Source organism: Schistocerca piceifrons, chromosome 6, assembly GCF_021461385.2.
Source record: "Schistocerca piceifrons isolate TAMUIC-IGC-003096 chromosome 6, iqSchPice1.1, whole genome shotgun sequence".
Taxonomy (NCBI): Eukaryota; Metazoa; Arthropoda; class Insecta; order Orthoptera; family Acrididae; genus Schistocerca; species Schistocerca piceifrons.
In genome coordinates this window covers 585807178-585822999 of record NC_060143.1, presented here as the reverse complement: position 1 = coordinate 585822999, position 15822 = coordinate 585807178, and the positions used below count along the sequence as shown (strand labels likewise).

The following is a 15822-nucleotide window of genomic DNA, read 5'->3' as shown; positions in this document are numbered from 1 at the left end:
TTAGATGCTATACTTATGTTACATAAAACGCAACAACTAACATAGAATTATAAAATAAAATAATAACAAAAAACTCAAAGTATATCATGTAAATGTTATCATAGACAAAAATATCTTAAATATTGATCTATTTTAAATTAATAATAGTGCAAGAAGTGAGAAAATGTATGATAATGGTCAGTTCATTTTTACAGGCTACTCAGAAAGTGCACTTACGGGGGTGGTGTAGAACCAGTTTATCGTTAGCAGGGATACGAATGAAACTTCACTGAGATTATCAGAACACTGCAGTTTGTCTTTATATGGTAATGTGAGATGAAGATATTTCTCTTATGCGGATTGAAAATGCAGTGTCATCATTATTTTATTAATTCCCTTGGAAGGCTCTTAGAACCATCTTGCAAGTTCATATTGGTAATGTACTATTTCGTACACAACAGTAAGGAGAGGTGGGCTACAGAGTGGTGTAGCAGCTCTTGTCCTAGGGAAACTGGACACAAGCAGAAATGTTAGGGGACACCTAACTATGGTAAATGGAAGTCTTACTTAACTTGTAGCTGTCTCCAAACATTATGAAGAAACTCTGCAAAAGAATAAACACCAATAAAGTCCAGCTATTACAAGGAAAGAACACTGTGCAATGTGAGACTCCCACTGTTAACACAACTGAGACTGGGACATACAGGTGCTGCCAGCCATCCCATATTGCGGTGGCAGAGGGTACTCGTAGTCAGAGCCACTGAAGACGTGGCCCAACAGGCAAGCATCAGTGGATCTGCCGGGTCCCCATGCGACTGCTTTGAGTGTCTGTCAGAAACATGCATTTTAGTTGATGACTGTGTGATGCTGGTGAGGTGTGGTATTGATTTATGATACCATAATCTTTAACTGCAAATCCAGTGCTACTAAGTGATCTCTCTGATGCAGGCTCGTGCACAGTTTACTACTGTTTCAAAATATTTTTACTGATTGTTTTCCTTAGCTTTGTTAAATTGTAGAAATGAAATCATGTAACACCGTAAGCTGCTTGTCAACTGCAGCAACAGCATGAGATACGTAGTTCTCAGGCAGTGACATCCATTTTTCTCCTCAATTCTCTTGTTACATCTAGTAAAATAGGTATGTTGCAGGTCATAACTGGAAATGTCTGCAACAATCCATTGGGGCACAAACTAAGTAAGGCCACCTTTACTAGATGCCTCATTGGATTAAGCACAACAGATCATTTAGACTACTTTGCCATAGGAAGTTCTGCCAAGCCCATTGTCCCTTCCAAATCTATTCCAGGAATGATCACTATCTGCATGCCACCCATATGGGCATGTTGTTTGTGCCTGGTTAAGATAGGCAAGTTGTGGGCCCCCTTAGGGTAAAGGAGAAACAGAATTTTTCCTCCTACAAGCTACAATCAAGTCACCTCACAAGCCAGTCTCAGTGGGACCAAGAGACCAGCAAGTATGGAAATGGAACCTGTGGCCCTGCAGAAGTAAGGAAGTAAGCATGTCATAACCAGGTGGCTACCAGCACCAGAGAGAGTTATTGATGTGTTCTGACACTCCTCGGCATCTGCCAGTGGGCAGGACATGATTCCTTCCCCTAGTTCCCTGCTGATTGCTAACATCTAATGTGCATGGGGCAGATTCTGTGTCAGCAGTTAGAGGAAACAACCTCTGCCTAGGTGACTTCTACTTTTATACTTAGATCATAATTGATAGTAAAATTTTTAAAGAAAATTTTGAAATCACACTGAGTCCGCAGGATGACTTGTACCTGCCCACTTGCAGAGAGCTGATTGAAAACCATCCCACCAAAGCTCCAATGCCTCAGCAATGCACCCGTGCCCTATGACATATCTTCGTATACGTGCTGTCATTTAGCAAATGAATATGTTTCACCCACAGCTTTGCCCGTGTATGCTTTCAACGTATATGTTGAACATAGCCCCTCCTCCTCCCCCTCTCTGTGTACACCTCTTCATCCCTCTGTTGTCCACCTCATCCTCCCATCTCTATCTTTCTATCTCCTCCTCCTCACTCTCTTTGTCTCTTCATCTCATTCTCCCCCACCCTCCGCCCTCTCTTTGTCCATTTCCTCCACCCCCTCTCCCTGACCATATCTTCTCCCCCCCCCCCCCCTCTGAGCACACACTCCTTGCAGTTTATCTTTCCATTTCCACCTCCCTCTCCGTTTTTCCACCTGCCCACTGCCAATGACACCTTCCACATCCACCTGCCTCATGCATGTCCCCATCCTCACTTCTCTCAACTCATTTCCTCCTCCCCCTTGTTCTGTCCATCACCTCCTTTATCCATCTCAGCCTGTCCCGCCATGCACATTAGCATGCGTAGCCCCTGCAATATAGTTCAATAATGCAAGCCAATATTATTCCCACAATATAATTATCATGGAGGGCAGCATGTATGTCAGGTGCTGAAAAAAAAAGACATTTTTGATCATGTCTGCACTCCAGTTGGCACTCAGTGGTTGTAAAATCCAATTCTATTAGCCCAGCTCCTCCTTCCCCCTCTTTTTGTCTATCTCCTCCGCCCTCCTCTCTCTGTCCATCTCCTTGCACATGTCACATATATTTAACATATTTCACATATATTTCCACACGTATTTCACCTGTATCTGTAGAGAATTTCCTCATGCAGTTTTGATTTCATGTAGCTCAATCTCAATGATGTCATATCTCCTGAAGAGTGTGTTGTACAGTGATACAATTTTGCAGGGACATTCAGTGGTATATTTTTATTCTGTCTGGAAAATGTGTTCCAAATAGAGTTAGTAGTAAAGACATAATAAGTTTAAAAATCATGCACAATGCTGCAGTTTTTCAGACATCTCAGTATTTATGACATCATATCTCCTGAATTAGTGTTCATGTTGTTGTTGTTGTGGTCTTCAGTCCAGAGACTGGTTTGATGCAGCTCTCCATGCTACTCTATCCTGTGCAAACTTCATCTCCCAGTACCTACAGCAACCTACATCCTTCTGAATCTGTTTAGTGTATTCATCTCTTGGTGTCCCTCTATGATTTTTACCCTCCACACTGCCCTCCAATACTAAATTGGTGATCCCTTGATGCCTCAGAACATTTCCTAGCAACTGATCCCTTCTTCTAGTCAGGTTGTGCCACAAACTCCTCTTCTCCCCAATTCTATTCAATACCTCCTCATTAGTTATGTGATCTACCCATCTAATCTTCAGCATTCTTCTGTAGCACCACATTTCGAAAGCTTCTATTCTCTTCTTGTCTAAACTATTTATCGTCCATGTTTCACTTCCATACATGGCTACACTCTATACAAATACTTTCAGAAACGACTTCCTGACACTTAAATCAGTACTCGAAGTTAACAAATTTTTCTTCTTCAGAAACGCTTTCCTTGCCATTGCCAGCCTACATTTTATATCCTCTCTACTTCGACCATCATCAGTTATTTTGCTCCCCAAATAGCAAAACTCATTTACTACTTTAAGCGTCTCATTTCCTAATCTAATTCCCTCAGTATCAACTACATTCCATTATCCTCGTTTTGCTGTTGTTGATGTTCATCTTATTTCCTCCTTTCAAGACACTATCCATTCCGTTCAGCTGCTCTTCCAGGTCCTTTGCTGCCTCTGACAGAATTACAATGTCATCAGCAAATCTCGACGTTTTTATTTCTTCTCCATGGATTTTAATTCCTACTCTGAATTTTTCTTTTGTTTCCTTTACTTCTTGCTCAATATACAGATTGAATAACATCAGGGATAGGCTACAACCCTCTCTCACTCCCTTCCCAACCATTGCTTCCCTTTCATACCCCTTGACTCTTATAATTGCCATCTGGTTTCTGTACAAATTGTAAATAGCCTTTCGCTCCCTGTATTTTACCCCTGCCACCTTCAGAATTTGAGAGAGAGTATTCCATTCAACATTGTCAAAAGCTTTCTCTAAGTCTACAAATGCTAGAAACGTAGGTTTGCCTTTCCTTAATCTTTCTTCTAAGATAAGTGGTAGGGTCAGTATTGCCTCACGTGTTCCAACATTTCTATGCAATCCAAACTGATCTTCCCCGAGGTCTGCTTCTACCAATTTTGCCATTTGTCTGTAAAGCATTCGTGTTAGTATTTTGCAGCCGTGGCTTATTGAACTGATAGTTAGGTAATTTTCACACCTGTCAACTCCTGCATTCCTTGGGATTGGAATTATTATATTCTTCTTGAAGTCTGAGGGTATTTCGCCTGTCTCATACATCCTGCTCTCCAGATGGTAGAGTTTTGTCAGGGCTGGCTCTCCCAAGGCTATCAGTAGTTCTAATGAAATGTTGTCTACTCCCGGGGCCTTGTTTCAACTTAGGTCTTTCAGTGCTCTGTCAAACTTCACTCAGTATTATATCTCCCATTTCATCTTCATCCTCTTCCATTTCCATAACATTTTCCTCAAGTACATCGCCCTTGTATAGACCCTCTACATACTCCTTCCACCTTTCTGCTTTGCCTTCTTTGCTTAGAACTGGCTTTCCATCTGAGCTCTTATTATTCATACAAGTGGTTCCCTTTTCTCCACAGGTCTCTTTAATTTTCCTGTAGGCAATATCTATCTTAACCCTAGTGAGATAAGCCTCTACATCCTTAAATTTGTCCTCTAGCCATCCCTGCTTAGCCATTTTGCACTTCCTGTCGATCTCATTTTTGAGACGTTTGTATTCCTTTTTTCCTGCTTCATTTACTGCATTTCTATATTTTCTCCTTTCATCAATTAAATTCAATATTTCTTCTGTTACCCAAGGATTTCTACTAGCCCTCGTCTTTTTACCTACTTGATCGTCTGCTGCTTTCACTATTTCATCTCTCAAAGCTACCCATTCTTCTTCTACTGTATTTCTTTCCCCCATTCTTGTCAGTCGTTCCCTAATGCTCTATCTGAAACTCTCTACAACCTCTGGTTCTTTCAATTTATCCAAGTCCCATCTCCTTAACTTCACACCTTGTTGCAGTTTCTTCATTTTTAATCTGCAGTTCATAACCAATAGATTGTGGTCACAGTCCACATCTGCCCCTGGAAATGTCTTACAATTTAAAACCTGGTTCCTAAATCTCTGTCTTACAATTATATAATCCATCTGACACCTTCCAGTATCTCCAGGCTTCTTCCATGTATACAACCTTCTTTTATGATTCTTGAACCAAGTGTGAGCTATGATTAAATTATGCTCTGTGCAAAATTCTACCAGGTGGCATCCTCTTTCATTCCTTAACCCCATTCCATATTCACCAACTATGTTTCCTTCTCTTCCTTTCCCTACTATCGAATTCCAGTCACCCATGACTATTAAATTTTCATCTCCCTTCACTACCTAAATACTTTCTTTTATCTCATCATGCATTTCATCAATCTCTTCCTCATCTACGGAGCTAGTTGGCATATAAACTTGTACTACTGTGGTAGGCATGAGCTTTGTATCTATATTGGCCACAATAATGTGTTCACTATGCTGTTTGTAGTAGCTTACCCGCATTTCTACTTTTTTATTCATTATTAAACCTACTCCTGCATTACCCCATTTGATTTTGCATTTATAACCCTGTATTCACCTGACCATAAGTCTTGTTCGTCCTGCCACCAAACTTCACTAATTCCCACTATATCTAACTTTAACCTATCCATTTCCCTTTTTAAATTGTCTAACCTACCTGCCTGATTAAGGGATCTGACATTCCACGCTTCGACCCGTAGAATGCTAGTTTTCTTTCTCCTGATAACAATGTCCTCCTGAGTAGTCCCTGCCTGGAGATCCAAATGGGGGACTATTTTACCTCCGGAATATTTTACCCAAGAGGATGCCATCATCATTTAACCATACAGTAAAGCTGCATACCCTCGAGAAAAATTACGGCTGTAGTTTCCCCTTGCTTTCAGCCGTTCGCAGTACCAGCACAGCAATGCTGTTTAGGTTAGTGTTACAAGGCCAGATCAGTCAATCATCCATACTGTTGCCCCTGCAACTACTGAAAAGGCTGCTGCCCCTCTTCAGGAACCACATGTTTGTCTGGCCTCTCAACAGATACCCCTCCATTGTGGTTGCACCTACAGTACAGGTATCTGTATCGCTGAGGCACGCAAGCCTCCCCACCAATGTCAAGGTCCATGGTTCATGTTCATAAATGTTCATAAAATGATATAATTCTGCAGGAACATTCAGCAGTATATATGAATACTGTCTATAAAATTTTTCATGAATATGGCTGATGCAACAGTTTTACTGCGTGAACATTGAAAATGTAGTAAGTGATAAAATTTTCTTCCTTTCATCATCATGTGGGTGTTGTCAGCAAGAAAAAGTTTCATCAGGATTTGAAATTGTGCGCAAAGTTTCTTGCAAACCACTAAGTGCTCTCTTTCTCAAATACTGGATTAACAAACTCTCCAAATTCAATGCTTCACTACTTTTTTACCTCCACTCCCATTCCTGCTATAGGTAGTTGGTTCTTGCCCCCATAGCAATTCTCTCTTCACTCAGTAAGTGTTGTGTGTAGCAAGTTTTGTTGATTTAGGAGAAGATGTGGTACATAAATACATATGTGTATTCATTTTTATAATATCTATGGATAACAGACTCATTCTCTTGTCTCATATCTCCAGGGACCTCTGGGCTGCTCTTATTTCATAATGTGTGATTTGTCTAGTATACAGTCTTCTGCTTTGCATAGAAGTAGATTGAACAACAAAAATAATCAATTTTTGACAATATAATGTAATTGGATTGATACAAAAATCTATTCACCAAGCAGTGACAGGAGAACACAATTTTAAAAAAAGGTATTATGTATATTTTTGGACCCAGTGGCTCCTCCTCCTGACAGAAGGGTTGGGTTTGAAGGGGAAGAAAGAGGGGTGAAAGAAAAGGACTGAAGAGGCTTATGAGATGGGAAGAGTTTGGAAAAGTTGCCCAGAACCCTGGGTCAGATGACATTTACCAGAAGGGATATGGGCAGACAGACACTTGGAGACTGGGTAAGTCCAGTAAGTCCGCCCTGGCCTGGGGTTTTGGGTGACTTTTCCAAACTTTACCATTTTTCCAAAACCTCTCCAGTCTTTTTCCTTAACCCCTCTTTAATCCCCCTTCAGTCATCCTCCTGCTTAGCTGAGTGGTTATGTGATTGCCTTTCGTGCAGCAGGCCCAGTTTGATTCCTTGCCAGGTTGGAGATTTTCTCCACTTGGTGACAGGGTCTTATGCTGTCATCATCATCATCATCATCATCATCATCATTCCATCATCACTGCCGCACAAATCACCCAGTGTGCGTCACCTGAAATAAGACTTGCACCCGGCAGCCGAACTCCCTGAATGGGGCCTCGTGGCCAACAGTGCCACATAATCATTTTATTTTGTCCCTGTTCAACCTTTCCGCCAGAAGAAGAAGGCACTGGTTTCAAAATCTTGCATACATTAAACCTTTTGTGTGTGTGTGTGTGTGTGTGTGTGTGTTCTCCTGCAGCCATTTGGTGAGTAGATTTTTTATCTTTCCAGTTACATTATAGAAGTTGATTTGCAATTCTGAAGTTAGAATATTTTACTCTTTTCTTTTTTCCCATTTTTTAAATATTATTTTGAGCTATACGAGCTACTGTAACTATTTAAGACTAAAGTTACTGGTCTTGAATATGGAAAATATTAATTGTTCACATCCTAAGGAATTACCATTTTCTGCAATACTGTGATAAATGTTTTAGGAAACAGTGGTACTTATTTCCACCAACTATGAATGATGAAATGTTGCCCACACGTATCCCTTATGAAGAGTCTAGTATCTTCAGTATGCACAACTTCTATTGTCCATCTGCTAAAATCACACAAGGTAAGCTATTTTTCTTATGCCAATTTGATATAAATGCTAGTGCAACCCATGCATTCAATCAAAATAACAAATAGAAACTGTTTCTTGAGCACTGCTTCCCGATTTCGGAAATGAGGGAGATTGATGAATAGTTCAGTAAATATTTCCAGATTGTTTGTATTTTTTATTTTAAAAAAATTATTGGCTATAAAACTATGAATGCAGTGTTATTTATCAGTGAAAATATTCTTGACACAGAAATAGTTTCCATCAGTATAGAAAAGATATCTATATAGTAAAGATAGCAACTTACAAACAGTGTAGGCACTGAATTAGCAACAGGCAGGTAGCTGAAACTGCGAACTGTGCTAGCTTTTTGGAAGAATCCTTCTTTAAGCTGAAGAGCATGCACACACCTCCCCCCCACACCACACACACACACACACACACACACACACACACACACACACACACACACACACACACAACCTGCTCGCAACCCTTCGTCTCATGGCTCAAATTTCTGCAATATACCTTCATGAAAGACCTGTACCATAGATTCTTCTACTGAAGCCTACTGCTGTCCTGTCAAAGGCACCTGTGAAAGCAGCCGTGCGGTCTACCAAACTGCAACCACTGTGCAGGTGTGACCTATAACAAGCTATCTGTGCACATAAATGGCCTCTGCCAAACTATGCCCAAGAGACAGCTGGACCAATCAGCTGCTGAAAAGCCAAACTGTTGCCATAGGACAGCTGTGGCCCGTTTGTCAAACATTCCATACAGCATGGTGTGCTAGACTTCAGGAGTTGCTTCAGAGCCAGCACAATCTAGGTGCTTCTCAACACCAGCTTTCTTGAATTTCACAGGTAGGAACAGGCCCTGTAATTGTAATATAATGCTGACAAGCAAGTTGCACAGTATACGCCATCAATATTTTCTCTGTTGTATAGATATTTTTAGTGGAAGACAGGCACAAAGATCAGTGTGGTAGGACTGTCCCACAAGTGACCTAAACCATTCCAGTGCTTCAGCTACCATGTATCTAGTCCACACTGATATATTCTACGAATAAAATTCCCAGTTAATTAGTTAAAGTATGAGTTCATCGAATTTCTTCACTTGCAAACATTGGTAATTAATCCCGAAATTTCCAATACACACAACAACGGAATTAAAAAAAGAAGTGCTAAATTAACAGAGTCACAGCTGTCACAGCACCACTCCAGTAACACCCTTTTGACAACTATACATGGAACGACTGGGAGGGTCAATCGCTTTTGTTATCTTGGTGAATGGGTCCACCCCAATGGTAGAGATGGCACCTCCATCATAGAAAGGTAATAATAATAATGTCATGTGACTAGAGCCTCCCGTCAGGTAGACCGTTTGCCGGGTGCAAGTCTTTCGATTTGACGCCACTTTGACATTTGCAAGTTGATGGGGATGAAATGCTGATGATTAGGACAATACAACACCCTTTCCCTAAGTGGAGAAAATCTCCGACCCAGCCAGAAATCGAACCCAAGCCCTTGGGATTGACAGTCTGTTGCGCTGACCACTCAGCTACTGGGGGCAGACATCTTAGAAAGGTGTAACAGACCCAGTGCAGCATACCATCTGTCCCATAATCTGTACAACAAGAAGTGCATTTTGAAGAATACTAAGGTCTGTCATTACAGAACTGCTGCCAGACCACAATTTATGTATGCCGCAGAGACCCTCTTTATGAACAGAAAAGGCATGATGGAGGACCTGGAGAAAGCCGAAAGACGTATTCTCAGAAAAATTAATGGCCCGCGATTGCTCCCAGTTGGAACCTACCGACTGAAGTCTAATTCTGAACTACATCAACAGTTAGAATCGGCCAACACCAGTATGTGATGTAGGAGTCTCAAGTTCTATGGGCACTTACAATGAATGAACAACAATAAGCTTACCAAGAAGATCGTCTCATTGGTTAAAAGCTACAAGTCTGGAAGCATGTGGCTTAATGAAGTACTAAAGGACTTGGATTCAGCTGGGATCTCTGACCTTGAGGTAGAAGATTGTTCCAAATTTTGTGCTATGGTAGAGTCTTGGACTCCACCACCTGGAGTCCCTAAACACTGGAAGACCCTTTCACAGTAAAGAAAGGAGAAATTACCAGCAGGGCTGAAGAGTTATTGGGAACGGGAAAGAGCATCGAAGAACAACTAGTCATAAGCGCTCCTTAGTGGGCTTAAATCAATAAAAAAAGAATCTCAATTCACCCAATGAGTAGAACAGTGAACTGGAGACAGTGCCATCAACTGGACACACAAAGCTGGTGCATCATGTTGAGAAGCTGTGGCGGGCAGCCGCTACTCTGGCAATGAGCAGCTGACTTGTCGCACCACAAAGACTTGCACCACCATAGTTGAGATGTGCATAGTTTGAACAATGCTTTGTAAACACACACAACAGTTGTCTCAATTAGTGTAGACAACCACCATTACTTATCTTCTGGTTATGAAAATTTATTAGTTTTGTTAGATGGTTTTTTTTGGGGTGCTACACAGCACGTGCACACTCATATGAGTTCTAATATTGATTTCTGAGCTGCCCTGGCAACCAAGTAAACCAAGTATTTCTTTGAAATAATTCCAAAAACATTTACCAGTACTCTCCTTTCTAGTGCCACAGTATTCTCGTCCTTCAGTAAGGTCGCCAGATGCAGTATTTCCCTTTGTGTGTGTGTGTGTGTGTGTGTGTGTGTGTGTGTGTGTGTGTGAGAGAGAGACTGTAACACAATGAGTAGGGAACGCTGTGTGATGGATCTGACAGTTTGATGTGACCTAAATTACCTTTGACTATTCGTCTACCACAGTGGTCGCATTTTTGGTTTGTTCTTGTGGTCTGCCTTCTCTGTACCACACCTGTGTGCAAACTTATTCTTCTTGGCTTCATCTCCAGACAGGGTGATGCAGTAAGAGAACATCTTCCAGCTACTGAATGGCGAACATGTCTTCAGTGATAATCTTCTGCTGTATCAACAGTGTGTGTCAGTTGTGCAGACAGATCCAAATAGCAGCAACTCATAAATTCAAATAAGTCAGTCAGCACGTCTGACCACATCAAACTCAACTTACACTCTTCAATTGTCTGAGTGTTTACATTGCAGTATGTGTGTTTTCTCTGAGGTGTTCATGACACCTACAAGAGGCATCACCAAGGCATAAATGTCCATGTCCAGCAATTGCTACTGTGCTCACAACACTGCGCCTTGCCCATATTGTGTTACGTCACTGAATATGCACCATCTGCATAAATCACAGATCAGGGCATGCACAGTGTACTTTTCCCATTATATAAAATGACTATGAGAGTTACGACTATCTTTTGCCAGTGTAAGCGTCCTCAGTGAAACATAAGTCATGTTCATGAATAACTCATGTTATACTGCTGATGTTGTTTTGGATAGATAGTCATTGAAATATCTAGAAATAACTTCAGGAGTGCCAGAGAGAAGTTAGTTGGGACACTTGCTGTTTGTGTTGTTTAATAATGTTTTGCCAGGTAGTATGAACAGGAACCTCAGACTTTTTACATATGGTGCAATTTACAATGAACTGCCCAAAAAAACCTCCACAAATATCCAGTCAGCACTTGATAAGATTTGAAAGTGGTGCAGTAATTGGCATCATGCTTTAAATACACAAAATGTACACTTCAGAAAGCACAGAACCCTAGCACTCTTAGTACGCAATAACACAGAATCACATTTGTAATCAGTTAATTGCAAATAACTGGATGTAATAATTTGTGAAGACATGAAATGAAATAATCTCTTAGGCTCAATTGTAGGTAAAGCAAGTGGTAAACTGCCGTTCATTGATAGGCTACTGGGAAAATTCAGTCAGTCTACAAAGAAGAGTGCTTACAAAACTCCCATGCAACCCAGCCTTGAACACTCTTCTTATAGGTGGGACCCATACCAAATAGGACTAACGGGCAATACTGAATGTGTACATGATACAGCAGCATGAAATGTGACAAGTTTGTTTGACAACTCATTGGAGACCATCATGATTCACTGAAAAACTGGAATTGGCAGCACTTGAAGATATATGCCAGCCATCCTTCAAAACCCTAATTACTCAGTTCCAAACACCACAATATAAGCAAGGAATCTAGAACTGTTGCAGCCATCCATATGTCATTTCCATAGGGTCTGTGAACACAAGATTAGATTAATTACAATGTGTAAAGAGTTATTTGAGCAGTCATTATTCCTGCAGTCTCATCCACAAATGTAACAGGAAGAAATTCTAAAACACGGTACTGAGAGATGTACACTCTGTCATATACTTCACAGAAGTTTCCAGAGTGTGGATGTGGATAGGTATGTGTGCTAGATGAGAGTGTCTTCAAACAGTGACACTGCTGCATCAGATAAGGCCACAGTAACATCTACACAGTTAGGCCGAAAGCTGTGGTAGTTACGAACACTCAGTTATGAAAGAGGACTGTGTAAAACATTTTTATTCTGGTGGAAGTAGTAAAAAAAAAAAATTAACCATACCATGTTTACCATACTGTTTTCCATTTATTGCTGGTAATTTCAGTTCCTCGCAATCGGAAGGACGATGGTTCAATCTCGCATCCAGCTATCCTGATTTAGGTTTTCCGTGATTTCCCTAAATCACTCCAGGCAAATGCCAGGCTGGTTCCTTTGAAAGGGCATGGCAAACTTCCTTCCCCATCCTTCCCTAATCTGATGAGACCAATGACCTCGCTGTTTGGTCTCTTCCCCCAAACAATCCAATCCAATTTCAGTTCTGCTGTACTATTATACATTGAAGCATAACATGTCATTAGAAATTTGTATCATTTTCAACATCACAACTGCAGGTTAGCCTTTCCTCCCATTTACCAATGCAATATATGAATTAAGCATTTCCCAAAGTAGCTCATCATCATTCATTATTATTCATTGCCAATATACAGCTTCTCCCCAGAATATTTTACTCAATGGCTAATAACAATTAAATGATTGTTAGAGATCCCAAGGGTGATCTAATCATTTGTGCATGAAAATCTCTCAATTAAATTTTGACTCTTCTTGGCTTTTCAGGTTACACATACCTCATAATAGGAGTCCTCTTTTCTGAGGATTCATCTGTTGCCTTCATATACTGAATTTCCTGTAGTTACCTGAACCAAAATGTCTTTCAGCCATGTCTCTCCTGTGCACCAGGTATAACAATGTTCTGCTGGAGTATGGGAGAAGCAAGACATCAGACAGGTGCAAAAGACAAGAAAATCTAGTAGTAGTATACTCTGTGGTTTTGATTCAGATGGCAAAGGTTATTGATTAGCTAACATCATTATTTTGTGACAATATTTTAAGTAAATTACAAAATTATGTGATGCACCATTATTGCCAGCAGATTTATCTGGAGTACGGGTAGTGACTCTAAATCCTGGCCAAGTTCTCTTTGTTCCTCGACATTGGTGGCACTATGTTGAGAATCTTGACACAGCTATCAGTATTAACACATGGATACCACTGGTAAGAATGCTTTGTACTTTTCTAGCCTTATAAGACCATGCATTTGTGTGTGATTAAATGCTGTTTCCTTGCAGACAGTTGCTTTGATTGCAAATTTTAGAGATCTTTCAGTGAGGGTAACTGCCGATACCCTACGTTCATTTTAGCTGATGCTAGCACACGTAGTGAAATGTTGTCACGTAATAAGCACACAGATTAAGTTACTTCATATTGTTTGTATATTGTTAATGTATGCCTTGATTTGTTCCATGTCCCTGAAATTTCTCCATCTCAGTAATATCACTTCAATGTGGGAAATGGATGAAATTATGGTTAACATAATATTCATATCAGTATATAAAGAGCGGAAAATGGTTTCTGAAATTGCGATAATTAAATAAATAGTTAGTATTTTATGATAAATAAAAATAGCAGCTGAGTACTACTCCTGCAAAAGGAATGGCTATGGCTTTAGTCAAAGTAACTTCTTTTCTGCTTCTGTAAACCTGCATTTATAAAGGGCTCTAGGTTCCTTCAGATGTAGGGTGTTTCTTTCAGTTATCATATCATCCAGTACATGTTCTTTAGTTTTAAATAAAAGTGATCTGATGCTCCCTACAACACACACACACACACACACACACACACACACACACACACACACACACACAGAGAGATAGAGAGAGAGAGAGAGAGAGAGAGAGAGAGAGCGCTTCCGTGCATGCATGTGCACTAGGGGCATTCAGCAATATGGTTATCAGTGCTCTTATGAAATGTGTAGATACCAATGTGGTTAAAATGTGAGAAAAGAGATAGAAAACAATGTTAAATAAAATTATACTGACTCCCCCTTCCCCCCCCCCCTCCCCTTCCCAAAATAATAATAATAATAATAATAATAAAAAGACCTAAAAGAAAAATATAGACAAAGACTAACAAAAATACTGAAAACAGAATTGACAGCAAGAAACAAGACAAAAGCTATAAATACTTATGCTATACCAATATTGACCTACTCATTTGTAGTAGTGAAATGCAGTAACACAGACCTAGAAGCACTCAATACACTTACACGATCACAATGCCACAAATATAGAATACATCACATGCATTCAGCAACAGAAAGATTCACATTAAGCAGAAAGGAAGGAGGAAGGGGATTTATCGACATAAAAAAACCTACATTATGGACAGGTAGACAATTTAAGAAAATTCTTTAATGGAAAATCTCATATAAAGATGTGAAACAAATACTAACAAAGAGATAGAGGGGCTGGCCAGTACTTACCTCAGCTCAGTACAGCCGATAGATACACAAAAACCAGAAACGAAAATTTACGTTCCTAGCTTTCGGAACAAATATTCCTTCATCAAGGAGGAGAGAGGGGAAAGGAAGGGAAGAAGCGAAAGTGGATTCAGTTACTCACAACCCAGGTTATGAAGCAACAGGGAACCCAGGTTGTGAGTAACTGAATCCACTTTCCCTTCTTCCCTTTCTTTCCCCTCTCTCCTCCCTGATGAAGGAATATTTGTTCTGAAAGCTAGGAACGTAAATTTTCGGTTCTGTTTTTTGTGTATCTATCGGCTGTACTGAGCTGAGGTAAGTACTGGCCAGCCCCTCTATCTCTTTGTTAGTATAAGAAAATTCTTTCTAGAATGAGCAGAAACTAGCAAAATACACAAAGCAATCACTCATATAAATACATCGGCTACACCATTGCAATTTCATAACCACTTCTACAACCCTTTAGATCACATAACATCAACAGATACGAAGAAAGTAAATTGGAAAAAGAAAACACTACATGGCAAGCACCCATATCATCTAACACAGCCACACATCGATCAAGACGCATTCAACACATGGCTAAGAAAAGGCAATACATACAGTGAGATGGAAGGATTCATGATTGCAATACAGGATCAAACAATAAACACCAGATATTACAGCAAGCATATTATTAAAGATTCCAATACCACAACAGATAAATGCAGACTTTGCAAACAACAAATAGAAACAGTAGATCACATAACAAGCGGATGTACAATACTGGCAAATACAGAATACCCCGGAAGACATGACAATGTAGCAAAAGTAATACATCAACAACTTGCCATACAACATAAACTAATAAAACAACATGTTCCCACATACAAGTATGCACCACAAAATGTACTGGAGAATGATGAATACAAATTATACTGGAACAGAACCATTATAACAGATAAAACAACACCACATAACAAACCTGACATCATACTCACCAATAAAAAGAAGAAATTAACACAACTAATCGAAATATCCATACCCAATAGAACAAATATACAGAAGAAAAAATTGAAAAATACATCCAACTGGCTGAGGAAGTCAAGGACATGTGGCATCAGGATAAAGTTAACATTATACCAATAATACTATCAACTACAAATTCAAGCTTTCGCAACCAACGGTTGCTTCATCAGGAAAGAGGGGAGGAGAGGG

At 40.1% G+C, this 15822-nt stretch overlaps 1 protein-coding gene across 2 annotated transcripts in view; it reads left to right on the top strand.

The window, feature by feature from the left end:
- Window positions 1-15822, top strand: part of LOC124802862 (HSPB1-associated protein 1) — a 95377-nt gene that overhangs the window by 39380 nt on the left and 40175 nt on the right. The window contains exons 4-5 of one of the 2 annotated variants that reach the window (XM_047263897.1): window positions 7725-7849; window positions 13237-13361. In XM_047263897.1, coding sequence (XP_047119853.1) covers window positions 7725-7849; window positions 13237-13361 — 250 coding nt within the window. The remainder of the gene's footprint in view (window positions 1-7724; window positions 7850-13236; window positions 13362-15822) is intronic. The other variant, XM_047263899.1, reaches the window with a different exon arrangement.